General features: G+C 43.8%; 1 protein-coding gene across 1 annotated transcript in view; it reads left to right on the top strand.

Annotated features, from left to right (window-relative positions):
- Positions 1-15945, top strand: part of UTP20 (UTP20 small subunit processome component) — a 64711-nt gene extending 48766 nt beyond the window's left edge. Inside the window, exons 45-62 of the mRNA XM_040062469.2 lie at positions 525-692; positions 1918-2084; positions 2946-3087; positions 3379-3495; positions 4292-4462; positions 4924-5052; positions 5515-5625; positions 6865-6944; positions 7694-7763; positions 8562-8744; positions 9595-9726; positions 10886-11018; positions 12088-12287; positions 12647-12718; positions 13144-13410; positions 14086-14212; positions 15040-15185; positions 15545-15945. Coding sequence (XP_039918403.1) covers positions 525-692; positions 1918-2084; positions 2946-3087; positions 3379-3495; positions 4292-4462; positions 4924-5052; positions 5515-5625; positions 6865-6944; positions 7694-7763; positions 8562-8744; positions 9595-9726; positions 10886-11018; positions 12088-12287; positions 12647-12718; positions 13144-13410; positions 14086-14212; positions 15040-15185; positions 15545-15700 — 2571 coding nt within the window. The 3' untranslated portion in view covers positions 15701-15945. The remainder of the gene's footprint in view (positions 1-524; positions 693-1917; positions 2085-2945; positions 3088-3378; positions 3496-4291; positions 4463-4923; positions 5053-5514; positions 5626-6864; positions 6945-7693; positions 7764-8561; positions 8745-9594; positions 9727-10885; positions 11019-12087; positions 12288-12646; positions 12719-13143; positions 13411-14085; positions 14213-15039; positions 15186-15544) is intronic.
- Positions 15946-16033: the final 88 nt, after the last annotated feature.

Genomic DNA, 16033 nt, shown 5'->3' with positions numbered 1-16033 from the left:
CTCTGACTTGGTGCAAACCAGGCTGTTGTGTGTGTGTGCTGCCAAGGAAGGAGGCATCAGTAGACCCCCTTGTAGAGGGGAATCAAGAGAAGAGACAAGTCAAATACCTCTGGGGCTGTATCCTGAGCCCTCTAATCTGAGAGAGGATGGATTCAAGATTAAGACACTTAACTGTGTTTTCCTGTACTCTAAATGTCTGAGCAAGTCCACAGACATCTACAACAGTACAGTCCACAGAGCCCAGGAAATCAGCTGGCCACACAGATGGGGTATATTGGGATGTATTGATCTGACTGCAGTCCCATTCCTTGTATCACAACACAACAGAGTGCTGTGAGAACAGTTTTCTCATCTGGTGTGTGAACTAGGATGTTCTGTGTTGACAGAGGAAAGATAAGACATGATTTGTAGGAAACCTGGAGAACTATTTTTTCTGTTGAGTAGGGAAAAATAGTGTTGTTCTGTTGCTACTGGTGGAACCTCCTTTTTTTCTCTCATTCACTTCTCTTGCCTGTTTTCCAAAGATTTTCAACCAAGAGTTGTTTGGGAATGTAGCTGAAGAGAAAGAAGTGAAGGGAATTGTCTCCAAGGTCATGGAAGCGCGCAAAAACAAGAGTTACGATTCCTATGAAATTCTTGGAAGGTTCATAGGAAGGGGCCAGGTGACAAAACTTATTCTGCCACTGAAAGAGGTAAGAAAAGTCAGCCAGAGTCTCTCTTACTAACTTGGAGCACTCTCAATTCTGTAAGGTGATTCCAGAGCCTCTGGATGTTTACTTTGAAATCACCTGTGGAATCTTGCTTTGGCTTCTCATTTTCCTTTGGGAAAGCAGTGTGCAACCAGCTCATAAAGTGAACCTTTACTGTTGATGTCCAGGGCGGGGAGGGACATTCTGGGAAGCTTTTAACTGCTGCTAGAGTAGAAACATCTCACATTGAGGTCTCTGTTGTTGTGCATTATGTGGGTTTATATTGTATTTCATTTTTATATTAGGTTTTGTAATGGTTTCTTCTGTACTCCCCTGTTCCCCTGGAAAATTTATCATCACAAGGTTTGTCCCTGCTCCTTTTCCCCATTCTCCCACACTGGAATGTAATCCAACTCTGTTCCACTCCTACCTTATCCCTGATTGGGTAGTGGCTTGTCTCTGCCTTTAGCCCCTTCCCCCTGGATAAAAGCCAGGAAAAGCACGTGGATCGCTCTCTTGGCTCTGGACGGGGACAGGGCTCCTGACCCTGCAGGGGCAGGTCCACAGGAGAAAGACTGAATAAAGCCCTGATTCCCCGCGGTTCGAGTGCAGACCCTTTCCTTTGCCATCAGCAGGTTCCTGCTCTCTCTAAAGGAAAAGGTTCACAGCCGCTCTGGGATCTTTGGGGCCCTGAGGAAAAATCCTTCGAACTGCGGTTTGTCTCTCAAGCTAGCTGAGGCAGAAACGGAGTTGGGGCTCCAAGAGAGAGACACCAGAGGTCTCGATGCACTCTCCCTCTGCCCGCTCCTGTTTCCTGTGGAGCTTAGAAGTCCTGCAAGGCTGCTCTGTGGTTTAACCTCTTGTGTATGAAAGAAATGTCAACAAAATGTATCCAGGGTCTATCCACATGCGGTAATTGCCTTTTCAAAGATGCATATTTTTAGCAGAGTGCAAGCTCACACAGGAATGGAACCCTGGTTTGCTCATCAGCTCTTGTGTTCTGGTGGCAGTAGGTGAACTGGCTGGAGGCTGACAAGAGGCTAGAGAGGAAGGGAGGGATGTTGGTGCAGAGCTGAGGCAATGGGATGTTGTTCACACAAATAACTGGGAACTGTGACAACATGATGAGAGAAAAATTGTTCTAGTTTTTCCCATGATTTCTGAATACAGATAACAGATAATTGCCATCAGGCTGTCATCTTAAATTCTCATGGTTTTACTTTTGCAGACTCTGGAGAGCACTACAAGCTTGAAGATAGTCCGGAAGGTGCATGAGGCACTGAATCATATCATGGCAGGGCTGATCTTCAACTCAGACATGAAAGCAGAATCCCTCCTCCTCCTCAGTCATGGTCTCATCAGTGAAAATTTGCCTCTGCTCACTGAGAAGGCCAAGTGAGTTCCAGGATGTTGTTCAGATGGTCTGGTATTGGTTTGCTTGCAGAAATGGCAGTTGTCAAATCCAACTGATCAAATGCATGAGAGTTTCCTTGTTTTCATTCCGCCTTTTGTTTTCAATGTAACTGAATCATTTGGGCAATCAGAGGGCAAGGAGAAAGCGTAGGAGTGGGATTAGCATTTGTTGAACTTATGGGAGTCTATTCTTGCAAGTGCTCAGGACCTTCAGCAAGGCTTTTTTACTGTCTGATGAGTTGATAACTTGCATTTGAATGTTAGGATGAAAGGAGAAGGAACAGTGTTTAGAAGCAGGCTGCAAGTATTTCCATGTGGCTAGGAACAAGGAAAAACATGGACTTTTACTTTATCGCTTTGCTGGTGGGGCAGAAGATGAGGAGAACCACCAGATTTTCTCTCCATCTGGTGGTGTCAGTGCTTGAAGCTGGGTTTGGGTGTCCTGCATTTGCTCTTATGTAAGCTGGCTTTCCCTTAGATCTGACAGCTGTTTGCAGACTTCTTGGAGCAGTGTTTGTAGGCCATCAGTAATTGCTTGAAGGTCTTCCAAAGTTAATCTGTTCAGTAAGAAAAAAGTGAGGATGTTACACAAATGATTGATTGTATTTATCTCTGGAATAGTGGCATTGTTCTCAAGTCTGAGTCCCATCTGTCATGTTGCTTTCAAATTTATTTTATTTCATTGTGGTCCATCAGTGACCTGCTTTTGCTTTCTGTGTGGGAAGCAGCTGAGCACATTTCAGTTTTACTCCCAACAGTTCTTTTTACTCCCAGCAGCAGGATTGTTGTGGAGAGGATTCATACCTGAATATTTTCCTTTGCTATGCATACACTGCTTTTCAGGAAAAAAGCTACCCCTCCTCCAGATCCTCGGCTGCAGCCAGAGAGCTGCCTATTGCTCCAGCCCACTCCTACAAGAGGAGGGCAGAAAGCACGTGTCAGCAGCAGGACTAACACATATATCCTGGTTGATTCGGGACTTCGGGTAAGATCTCCTCAGATAAAAAACTTTGCATTCAAAATTTTTTTAAGAGTATGTAAATGAAAGTATTCTGGATATATTGTTTTAATAGCACAGCCACAAGCCTTAATTTCACTTTGTACATTGTAACTCCAGTGGGGCATCTTAGAGAGCTTCAAAAAGTGCTCAGCCTCTTGAAATATATGGGTGGGATATGGCATAAATTCTACTGTAACCTGAAACAGTGGTGGGACCTTACTTGACTCTTGTGTTCTGGCTGACTTTGAGATGTATGTCCTGATTTTTCTATGACAGCTGCTGCATATGAGCCTGAAGAGATCCAAAGTAAATTCTTCTGAGGAACATGCTTTGGAAATGTTAGACCCTTTTGTTCAGCTGCTTATAGACTGCCTAAAATCTATGGATGTCAAGGTACAGTTCTGAGCTGAAATCTGTCTGTTCTGTCTGCTGTACTAAGAAGAGTCCTGCCCAGAAATGTCATCTTGCAATTGACCTGCAAGAGATGAGAAAGCCACCAGTTTTTCAAATCTGCTTTAATAGGTGTGCAGATGAAGTTGTTTGAAGATATGTAATCCCAAGGGAGACTTGTGGCTGATGGAGAACTGAACGGTCTGTTCCATGTTGCAGGTTTAACTGTGGGCAAGTTCTCCTGGAGAATGTTCTTACAAGGAATTTACAGACTATCTGTGAGGATGTTCATAAGATCCTGTAGCTGCTGGGAGCAGTTTTGTCACAAAACTGGTTTCTTTTGATCCAACTTCAAAGTCTTTATTCCTAGCACTGTAGGCAGACGCTTTTTAGGACAGCTTTTGGTTTGAGCGAGCCCAGAAAATCTGTTAACTTTGAGTTTCCCAGGAGTGGAAGGCATACCTTATATCCTGTCAGATACTTGGCGTGGGGCTTTCTGTGTCTTGAAGGCAGCTCTTCCTCAGAAATTGTTCTTGCCATCTACTAAAACAGTGCTGTGTTAATATCTTTACCTCGTAAAATCAAAGTTACAGAATATTGGACTTGCAGATAGGGCTTTTAGAACTGAGAAACCCTTTGTGTTACCTATGAATGGTTTCAGAGAGGTTGAGTTTGTTAGTTAATTGTCTTTTACCACAGTTGTAGATAGCCTGACCTTTTACAGACATCTGTAAAAGAGTGAGAAGAGTTCTCTCAGTGTCACTGTACCTCCATGCTGTCCTTTGACTCTTTCTTCCAGGTGATAACTGGTGCTCTGCAGTCCTTGGTATGGATTTTAAAGTTCCCTTTGCCTTCTGTTAGTACAAATATGGAGTCACTGATCAAGCAGCTTTTCCTCTTGCTGAAAGAGTTTGCCAAGACTGGAATAGCCAAAGGCCAGAATTTCCACCTGGTTGTGAGCTGTTTCAAAGTAAGTCAGACCCAGCTCTGCTCATTTCTGCTTTAGGATTAACTTTCTAGAATGAGACTCTTCCAGCTACAGATTCCCCCCTGCAGCTGTTCCTGGAGAGGTAGTCTGGAAACAGCAAGCTAGTGGGGAATAAGTGGCCTTGCTGATTCTTTCCCGAGTGCACATTTAAAGATAGTTGCTCCATGAAAATGCACAGCTTGGATCTGAAGAAATAACTTCTTTCTTCATTGTAGTAGTATCTTGTTGAAGTAAGACATGGGAAGGGGGCAATTCACTTGTTTAGTTTAATCTCAAGATTGCCATCTGAAAGCAAAATGTGATGAGAATAGTGTTGGCCACATGTTCTAGAGCAACAGTTTGTCTTTTCAAGCTGAAGTGGTATAAATCAAGTCAGACTTTGCCATGAATCTTTATTTTATGGCGCTGCCTGTGTATTGACAATGTGTAATCTGATTTTGTAGTGTGTAACAATACTTGTGAAGAATGCAAAGAGTCAGATAACAAGCAAACAGCTCCAAGTGTTGCTTGGCTTTGCTGAAGAGGACATTTATGATTCATCACGCCAAGCCACTGCCTTTGGCCTTCTCAAGGTATTTTTGTGCAGCAGTCGTGGGTGTTCTGTGAGCCACTGGAGTAGCTCTGATTCTGCTTCCTGGTGAAAGGCTGTAGGTTCTCACATCAGGAACAGGCTACAGAATGCTGCTAAAGTTCTCTGTTATAAGAGGAAAAATCAACAAAGCTTTACTGTTTGACTTGTTTAGAATTGTTTGGAAGGCTGTTTTATGCATAGTGCATATGAGAATGTATTTGGATCTGAGTATGTTTTTGTTAAAGAATCAACATCTCTGATCATTAGAATAGGTATTCTGTGTTGCCCAAAAGAAACAGATAGGGATGTGTAAGCCATCCTTTCTTTTTTTTTTCTTTGAGTTGCTCTGTCTGTGTGTGAAAAAGTCAGTGTTAAGGTACCACCAGTGTAGTCTGGGTTGTAGTACTGCATCTCACATTGGCAGCAAAAGGATGTGACTCCAGCTGTGCTTTCACATTTTCAGGCTATTTTATCCCGGAAGCTGATTGTCCCTGAAATTGATGGTGTGCTGCAGAAGGTTGCCCAGCTGGCCATCACGGGTCAGAGTGAGCCAGTGCGAGTCCAGTGCAGGCAGGTTGGTGGAGTGAAGAGTTTCTCACTTTATTTACAGCTGTCTAACAGGCTAGAGGGCTTAGTGTCGCCATCCTAGCGCTCACAGATGTGCCTTGGCTCTGCTGAACCCTGAACTCCATTTCCCCTTCTTTACTGATATTTATTCCCCTTGTTATCTGGCTTCAGTTCTTGAGACTGGTGCATAGCAGAATCCCAGACTCCTTGCCTATGGTGAGTCTGTGGTGTGCCTTCATAGAACTGTAAAATTGTTTACGTTGGAAAGTTCCGTTAAGGTCATTGAGTCTAACCCTTAACCCAGCACTGTCCCATCCACCACTAAGCCATGTCCCTGAGTGGTGCATCTATACTTCTTTTAAATACCTCTGGCCTGTTTTATTAAATAGTCCACCACTTCCCAGGGTAGCCAGTTCCAGTGCTTGAACACCCTTTCAGTGCAGAAATTTTTCCTAATATTCAATCTAAACGTCCCCTGGTACAACTTGAGGCCATTTCCTCTTGTCCTGTCACTTGTCACGTGGGAAAAGAGACCAATGCCCACCTAGCTACAGCCTCCTTTCAGGCAGTTGTGGAGTGATAAGGTCTCCCCTGAACCTTCTTTTCAGGCCAAACAACCCCAGCTCCCTCAGCCACTCTTCCTAAGACTTGTGCTCCAGCCCGTTCTCCAGCTTCATTGCTGCTCAGCACCTTAATGTCTTTTTTGCTGTGAGAAGCCCAAAACTGAACACAGTACTTGAGGTGCAACCTCACCAAGTGCCAAGTACAGGAGAACTGCTTAGCAGCAGTTTCATGGTCCCTCATTTGGAGGCTTTTAAGCCTATGTAACTAAGCTTTGCTCTTTTTTAAACCCCAGGATAAGCGAATTTGCCACAAATGCATGATTGCTTCCCTCTACTTCCTCATTTTTTCCAAGGTAAAACTAACCAGAAGATAGAACTGGTTACTTTGTCTCAAGCATTGGGATACAGGTGCAGTAGGAGCACAAAATGCAGCTTTCGTAGTTACGGGATGGATTTAGAAGTATGCAGGATCGCTTCACAGATGCCTGTGAAAATCACAGTAGTACTTTAAAAACTGATCCTGTTCCAGGCAAAGAGCTTGGCAGCAGTTATGTAATAGGGACAGAATGAAAGGGATGAATTTCATAAGCTTGCTGCTCCATCACAAAATTTTCTTCATAACCTTTTTACACGCTTACCTGAGTGTTTATTTTAACTCCTCTCTGTATTGTTTTTCTTTCTAGATTTACTTAAAATACATTCTGGATTATCCCCTTGGTGACAAACTGAAACCCAATTTGGATTTTGTGCTTGCACAGCTGGAGTGAGTTTATATTCCTGACATCTCTGTGAGAACAGAACTTTGTTTTTAAATATTACTCTAGCATGCCAAAAAGCTCTTCGTAATGAGCAGAAGACATGGCTGAAGTCTTCATTTTCCTACTTCTGTAACACTTCCCTTTTCCCAAGACAGGCTGTTTGATGAAGCAAATCCTTTGTTTTTATTCCTGTTTCACAGCTGATTTCATTCTTTATCTGTTCGTAAATAAAGGTTCTGTTATTTGCTTAGTGGTTAACTTCCTCCACTAGTTGTGAATCATCATAAAGTTACCCTAGGACACAGGTGAAGTGGAAAATCCAGGAGGCGTAAGGGAAGGTACATTTATAGGGGACTGCTATGGCAGTGTCTCAAGTGCAATTGCAGGCGTAGTTAAAACAACTGTACCGATTCCAAAGGAGTGTTGTGCCTCCAGCCTCCTCCTGAGCTTCACCCCTCCCTTGCTCAAGGTGACAGCAGTTTACTAGGTTCCCCAGTGAGCACAGTGTGGCTGTGCTGACTCAGGTGGGCTGGAACCCTTCATGGCCTGTTCGTGTCCCTGTGTGGATTCTCCGACAGACAGAGCTGATGGGCCTGCTGCTTCTCTTGTCCACAGTATCAGGCCAGGTCTGGTAGCTGTTGTAGAAGGATGCCTATCAGTGTGTGTTTCTGGAATTGGTTGTTCTTGTAAATTGTTGGCAACTTTATAGGAGGATTAACTCACCTCTAACAGTTAATCCTTTATTTCTTCACAGGTACGAGTATGAAACTGGGAGGGAATCTGCACTAGAGATGATTGCCTACCTCCTTGACACGTTCCCACAGGTAATGAGCACCCCATGGTGTTCCAAGAATCAAGCACTTACTGTGGTTTGAAGTAGCAGCATTTTCCGAGCAGTTTATTTTGGAAGCACTTGCTAGTTCCTATTACCTCTTATCATGAGCAGAACGTTCACTTATCTCCAAAGAACCTGGCATTGCTCTAAAAGAGAAATTACATGCTGGAATGTCTGCAGTACTTCTTTGCCTAATGTGCTCTGTTTGCAAGTAAAATAAAGCCGTGTCAGCTGGAGTTTGGATAAACTCAATACTGATTTATGCCAGGAAGAATCACAACCAGTTTAGGAAATGGGGTAGGAATAGAAAGTGAGTTTTCTCACTGTAAGGGTTTTTCAATATTCTTGAGAGACTGTTAACTGAACTGGTGTGTTGACTGTGCCTGATGATATAGTATTTCAGATTGGTTCCTGGGAACTCTTTAAAGTGGCAAAGAGCTGCAATCTCTGGGAGACGGGCATTTGGATGATTGCTGCTATGCTGAGTACTTAAGCCTATTTTACTGAAAGTTGGGCATGAAAATGCCCTTTAAGGTTTCACACTCACTTTGCTGACCCAGGGATACGGTAGCAAGTCAGAGTCAGAGCAGGGCTGGGGCTGCTGTACAAACAATGTATGCTCCAACAACAAGGTAATCCCACTTTAGCAGTTCAACTGCCTTGACATGAAGCCCACTCAGGGCTAACACTGCTCCTGAATATAGTGCAGCAAATACCCCTCTTTTTTCTCTTTAAATGCTGGTAGCTCCTTGGATATTTGTGGTTGATAATGGTTGTTTCTTTCTAGGATCTCCTGCACAAATACTGTGGGCTGTTTTTTCTCTCTCTTTGTATGATGATGATAAATGATGACTCAGCCAAATGCAAAAAGATGGCAGCTTTGACGTGTAAATCTCTTCTCCGTAAGATCAGCAATGAAAAACAAGATCTGATGTTTTCACTGGTCACAGAGTGGTTTCACAGCAAAAAGGTACTCTTTGGTCTTTTCACTGACCAGGTCTGAACTCTGTTGGAGAGCTGAGTAAGATTAAGGCAAGTGAGAGATTGCTAGTACCAGATCTGGTGGGTTGGTGGATTAGTTGTTCCTGACTTAGAGAGGAAGAAATGGTACAGCTTCATAAATCTGCACAAATACAGGAACCTGCTGATTCTCTAGGTCAGCCTACAGATTCTTCCCAGCTGCATTTTGCAGCTTTCTAACAGTTCCACTTTTGGCTCAGGTATTTCACAGTGTAGTCTTTGCTCAGATTAGAGGTTTGAGCAAATTCCTTAAAGCTCTTCTGATCCCATCATTTTGTGCCAACTTTATCTCAGACATGGTTCTTTCTGTTGCTGGCAACTGGAAGGCAGCAAACCTGGTCCTCCAGATCTGCTGTTTTGATCTGGGTGCTTGGGTGATAAGCTGTCGTCTAGCTGAAACTAGGTTCTGTCCCTCTACAGTAGTAGAGTTAGCATTCCTCAACACTTCATGGTTTCCATCCTAATATGTTCAGTTTTGGTTTGTAACTGTAAGCTGCCTGTTGCATTGTGAAGAGTTGCAAAGTAGCTCCCGGATCACTGCAGTTGAGAACTGGGCTGGAAAAGGTCTTCTGGCATTCAGTGTTAGGGTGCATTCCCAGGGATAACTTGTGCTGCCTGGTGCTTTTATACCTCACTGGCAGCATCTCCTTTTTCAGTATATTCTGAAAACCAGCTTCTCTTAATAGCAGCTATTGCTGCAGGCAGGAAGTAAGGGTTGCTACCAGCAATTTGATTCTAAGATTTTATACCAGGATTTGATTCTAAGAGTTAACAAGGGGCATTATTTTTTTGTGTGTCAGAGCTCACACAGGAGGTTGGCTGCCCAGGCATGCGGTTTGTTTGTTGAAGTGGACGGAGTAATGTTTGAACGGCGGCTTGCAGCCGTCCTCGCTTTGATTGAAAAAGAAATCAACCCAAGTAAATTTGAAAATGTAAGTAACTTTTCTCCATGCATGAAGCTTGAGGAAAGAGAATTAAGAAAATGGAAAAAGGGAAGAAGTGTAGGAGAGATTTAACAGCTGGGCTTACTGTTCAGGACTGAGGAAAGACATAAAACACACACATTTGTCCTGAAGAGCACCTCGCTGACCTAGAACCGTATTTTTTGTCTGTAAGCCCAAATTTGATGTCATGTCTCACAACATAAGGGGAAAACAAACCTTGCAAAGCCACCTGGCCTGAGCCTACAGCCATACAGTGTAACCAGCAGATACACTGCACCTTGCAATATGGGAAATGTGTCCACTAGCTGCAGAGATTTGTGTAAGCATTGCATGTCAGGAGTGGATGGCTTGTGGCTGTCTGCTAGTGTTATCTACAGCTTTAACTTACAAGGGGGTTCCCTTCCTGTACTTCAGACCATGGTTTTGTTGTACGGAAAATCTTTTTAGTGCACATGATTAACTCATAATAACAAGGCTGCTTCAGATTCTGCTTGGCATGTGATAATCCTGAAGACATTCCAGTCACTGTGCTTGGGAAGTGGCCATGGATGTTACTGATATTCAGCATGCTGCCCTTGGACAAGAGAGAAAAGAACCTCAGGACCTATAAATTGGCAAGAGATGAAAATAAAATACCTGCAGTGAGGAGAGATTTGGTGTAATCACACCCTGTGCTGTGACATGTACTGACAACTTACATCAAGCCAGCTGGTGGTTGCAGGCAGGGCGAGGCCTACAGGCAGTATACAGTGTTGTCATAACAGCTCAGGGCTTCCCAGGTGATACAGGCAAATCTGCACTCAGCTGGGCTCAAATGATGAGAATCAAATCCACATAAATACATGCACAGACATAATGTGTGTAATTGCTTCCATTTAGAAACGCAGCAGTTTGTTATAGTAATGTCTGTATGAAAACCAAGAAGAATGATTCTGTGATTCTATGATTCTAATACAATCTCCTGCAGAGATTGTCTCCAGAGGAACTGCTTCAGTGGAGGTGTTTGTGTCCTGTTTATATTGGGAATTGGGTACAAGTCAGTCTTCTGTACTTTTGAACAATTGATCTGAAATTTATCTAGCGAGGATTAATCAGCACTGTCCTCAGGTTCTCATAAGTATCTTTCTTGACTTGCTGATTTTATTAGATAACTGAGGAGGAAGAGGAGAAGGCTGCAGATAGGCTGCTATTCAGCTTTCTTGTGCTGGTGAAAAAGCTAATCACAGAATGCAACTTGATTCAATTAACCAAGAACAATGATGTTGTGAGCACTATCTGGAGTAAGTATCATTAAGGAATTTTTTACAGCTGTGTTACAAGAAAGATTCTTTGTATGCCCTGTGGTTTTTTACACGCTAATGTAAATGACTGAACTTTATTGTACAAAGTTTCCATTCTGCAAAATGCTAACACACAGCAGTTACTGGGCAATGAAAGAGAAGTTGCTAATGGAAAAGGTTACATGGTTGATGAAAACAACAAACCCTCTGTCTTAGTTCCTGGGAAGTATTTTCTATTACCCCCGGAGTAGATAGTTGGAAACTATTGCATGTTTCACCATAATTACATCTCTTGGATGAAAACATTGAGCTCTCCTGAGAAGATGAGATTTCCTTGATCATACATATCAGCCAGCAAATGATGACACATGGTAAATAATGCTCTAAATACTGTGTGTCTGTCAGGATGTGAAGAACTGGAAGTTACTCGATTCAAGCAATTCCCCTGTGTTTGAGATGGTACAATATCAGGCTGGTTTATTGGCATTTTGTTGTCCTTATTTTAACTGCTTCATTTGCTCCAACCTGATGTGGCTGATTAGTGACTTCGAAGAGTCCAGCCTGCCTGATGCCTTTAGTGAGATAGCAGATAACCATTGTTATCCTGGATTTTGGTGATGGGCAGCTTGGACAGAGGTGAAATAGGAGAACAGCTCCATTTCTTCTCTGAAGTATCCTTGGCCTTTCTCCAGGGCTTTCATTTGACCATCAGCAGTAGGGCCAGCTGACACAATTCTCACCAACAGCCAGTCCCCAGGCATCATGAGCAGATGATCTGTGGCACCGAGTCACTGAGGGGACCATAGTTGTTGCAGGAACATGACTTGCCTGATTACTGTGGAGACATTTGGCTTCCTGTAGGTTTTTGCTCCTCTCCACTTTGGCTGGATTGAGTTGCTAGAAAGTCTTCTATTATGTTCTGAGCAGATGAGCACAGTTCATTTCGTTCACCTTTTTATTGCAGCATATGCTGTGGTAGTTGTTGGGAGTGTTTATTGCTGGTTCTGGTTTTGCTCTCAATGGACCATCTCCTTTCCAAACTGCTGAAAGAGGGTTTTTTTTCCCCCAGATCATGTCCAGTCTCACCTGTGGTATCCTCATAGCTGGGTGTGGCTGACAGCCACCGAGATCTTTGGCTTGTTGTTTGCATCTTATAAGCCAGAAGATCTTGTCAACAAATGGAAGGAAACAAGGTCAGGGAAGAGAAAAAAGATACCAGCAGAACTGTCTGCATCCGTAGTCTTCTTGACTGCTGAATTGGACAAAAAGGTAATGATGTCTGTACTACTCCTTCACTCTGCTCATGCCCATTCCCTGACTGGGACATAAAAATAGTTCATAGTTTGGCATGCATGTTTCTCTTTTAGTCAGTTGTGTGCTGTCTAATCCTCATCACTTAAAGCATTTGAGGAGGTGTCTCTCCTGCTGGGAGGGGGCTTCTCTGGGGTCTTATTCTCAGCAGCACAAAAATACCCTTCTAGATTGTAAGATGCAAGTAGAAGTTGTGTTGAGCTGATCCTTTGGTTTCCCCTGGGAACTGCCTTTGGTGACTACAAAATACTGCTTTGAGTCTCTGCTACCAGCTCCCTTCAGTGGAGTCATTCCTTTCTCCTTTTTTGTTTCCTCAGATGAAGGAACTCGCGTTTGCATTCTGCCATCAGCTGCAGTCCAAGTTCCTGGACACGACTCTGAGTGAGCAGGTAAGGGCAGGAGCCTGTCTGGAGTTGCAGGGGGGCACAGAGCAGGCCCTGGCACTTGAGGGATATTGTGTCCCAGTCAGGACATCATTGCTGCTGTCTGGTGGTGGTGGCTTAAGGCAAATGAGATGGTCTGGCAGGTGGCTCAGGTGGTTCAGGGCTAGCTGCTCTGCCCAGGACATGTGAGCCTCATGGGGCCCAGAAAGTTCCCTCTGTGGTGTCGGCCTACTGAGGGGTGGCAGGGACAGAAAGGGGGAGCACTCTGCAGGGCAGGACTGGCCATTGCCTGTCTGGCACTGGCCTGCCTCTGCCATTGGAGACTCCTGGGTTGGCAAGCTCCTCTGTCAGATCAGTTCTTGGCTCTTAACATGCCCTGGTGCTTACAGAGGTAACTCTCAATGACTGCCCCCTCTGTTTCCACACTTCAGGTTATAAAGAATTTACTTTTTGTGGCCAAAGTTGTTTACTTGCTAGCCCCTGCCTCAGAAGAAGGTAAAGAGACAGATGGAAAACTCAGATGTGAAGTGGAAGAGCAGGAGGTCTCAGAGGATGAGAGAGATACTTCTGCTCAAGGAGAGGAAGAAAGAGAGGACACACAAGAAAAAGGTCAGCCAGCCACACTGCTGTGGTTAATGAAGAAGCTCTCTGTCATGGTGAAGAGAGAAGCAGCGTATTCCCCTAAGGTCCCTATAAAGGTAAGAACAGTGTTAGTCCCACTGCTTTTGGGAGGTGGGCACTTCTACAGGATAGTTTTGCTCTGGCCCTTTGCTTTCAGGGGACAAGGTGCAGAGGGTGCTGTGAGCTGGCACTGAAGTGAAGATTAATAGGTGCTGAAGAAACAAGCCTTTCATTTTGGGGTTCTCAGGAAAGGCTTGTGCCAGTCTGGTTCTTGCTGATGCTTCTAGCCTCCTGGGGACTGGTGCAAGAGTGGTAAACCCCAAGGCACCAAGCTGAAGGGGTCAGAGCAAAGCCCAAGAGTGCTAGCTAGGCTCATGCAGGCAGGGGAATGGCAGTATGGAGTAACTTGCTAGAAGGAGAGGGGACGTGTGGGAGAGCATCACAAAAAGCTCTGTGATTCCCCACGGTGCAGATTTAGGTTGAACTTTTGTGTCTTCAGCTGCCTCAGTTGAGGATAGAAAGAACAAGCCTGTTGTTTCAAAGTGTCAACAGCTGCCAGCCCAGTCCCAGCTCACAGAGCAGGGGTTGTGTCTAAAGGCTGTACTTGGATGCAGTAAGACCTTGAAACAGCAGTGAGTTTGTGACTCAGGTGTCTAAAACAACACCTGCTGTATTGAGCAGTGATGCATGCCCCTCTGGCAGCAGTTCAGTTCCAGCTTTCCTTACTTCATCTCCCACATACTTCTTTTCAGAGAAGCTGCATCTTTAAGTTCCTGGGAGCAATCTCGGTGGATTTGGGGCAAGACAGGGTCAAGCCCTATCTTCCAACAATTCTCACCCCTCTGTACAGGGAGCTGAACAGCAACTATGCAGAGCAAGGTAAGGGATTTCCCTCACAAAGAGGAATGTGCATCACAGCTATGCCCCAGTACAAACACTACCTGTCATTCCTTTTGTCTGTTGAGGCATTGATACTGTAATCAATGAATTTCACCTGCTTGCTGTCTAACCAAAATACCAGAAAGGGAGGAGAGTGTGTATCAGCTGAAATAGAAACCTGCATATTCAAGGACTGGAATGAAATTAGGCATCCTCCTGTGTCCAAGTGGGTAAAGCTTGAGCATGTGCTGTAATGGGAAAAGTGTAGTACTCAAGGGTGTGTTCATGGTGGCAGAATCCTTGCTGAGAGGATCTTGGAAGAACTGTTTGAGAGGCAAAGGGAAGTATTTGCCCTGCTCTCAGTTTTCCCTTAGCACCTCTTTGTAGTCTTTTTTCACCCCCAGTACCTTTTTTTTCCCCCCAGTGATTGTATTGCCATTAACTAGTGATTCCAGCAATTAAGCCAGCCCTTGTTTTGCTTACCAAGGATGCTGACTGACAAGGCTGGAATCATCTTTATTTCTAACACAGCCTATTTCACTAGAAGCCTAGTGGCTATATATAGAAAGCCACTTGTAATTACCTTTGGGATGACTTTACCCTTCTAAAAAAATTTCTGCCTCTCAGAAGCATTTTTTTTGTGTCTGCTGGTTGAAAAGCCACTCTCTGGGAAAGCTGGTGAAGCACTAGCAGATTTCACAGGTGCTCATTTGGGCAAGGTTTATCAGTGCAGCCATCTTTTATTGAAAAAAGAGGAACCCATAATGTGCTCTTGGCTTTTGTTCCACATGCTGAAAGGATGAAGTAAGTCAATTTTGTTTTAATAGATCCAACACTGAAGAACCTTTCCCAAGAAATCATAGAAATTCTCAAGAAGTTAGTGGGGCTGGAGGCCTTTTCACTGGCCTTTTCTTCTGTGCAGAAACAGGCTAACCAGAAAAGAGCAATGAGGAAAAAGCAGAGGGCTTTACAGGTAAGATTCCACTTTCTCTTGGGAGAAAAAGAAATAGGGCTTCTTTAAAGGCTTGAGAGCTACCCAGGAAGGGAAATTTGAGGAAGAACTTTATCCTTAATTAGGATAGTTTCATCAGTTCTTTTACAAAACTTGGAAGAAGCTGTGTATGATCAGCCCCTTATGCACGTTCTGGCTGACAGGGATGGTTTCCTGCTTATGTGAAGGGCAAAGCAGCCTGAATGAATACCTTCAGTTTTGAGGAACCCAACAACACCCATGTGTTGTCTTAGCAGCCACCAGTTTCTTAGGAAGTTCATGATATTTACAGGGACTGCTGTTAGTTGTCAATGAACTTACAGTGTACTGTTTTTCCGCAGACTGTAGCAAATCCTGACATTGCTGCAAGGAGGAAGCTGAAGAGACACAAGAATAAAGCAGAAACCAGGAAGAGAAAAATAGAATCCCTGCGCCCTATGTACAAGGCCAAACGACATAGAAGTCATGCACTCAAAGATTTGGCAATGGTGGAATGAAAAGGCTTTTCCTTCCTGGAGGATTAATTTATGAAAAGTAATATCGAGCTAAAGAACTAATTACTTTTTAAAAAGTACTTGCATATTTCAATTGTATTTATTAGTATTTTTTTATGTCCTCTTTCATCGAGGATCTTAAATAAAATCTTGTAATTTTTTTCCAAACCTGTACATTTACCAGAGCATGTACAGTTGAATGGGCAACAACTATATTTTATATTAAATTTTACTTCATTTGTGAGAAATGGGTTCTGTGATGACTGCATTCCTGCCTGTGACCACAGTGGTCCTGGAGAGAAAAGTCGGCCTCCTGACTTTGATTTGGCCTTCATT

Source organism: Hirundo rustica, chromosome 4, assembly GCF_015227805.2.
Source record: "Hirundo rustica isolate bHirRus1 chromosome 4, bHirRus1.pri.v3, whole genome shotgun sequence".
NCBI classification, from domain to species: domain Eukaryota; kingdom Metazoa; phylum Chordata; class Aves; order Passeriformes; family Hirundinidae; genus Hirundo; species Hirundo rustica.
Note: the sequence above shows the minus strand (reverse complement) of the source record. Positions and strands in the feature narration are given on the sequence as shown.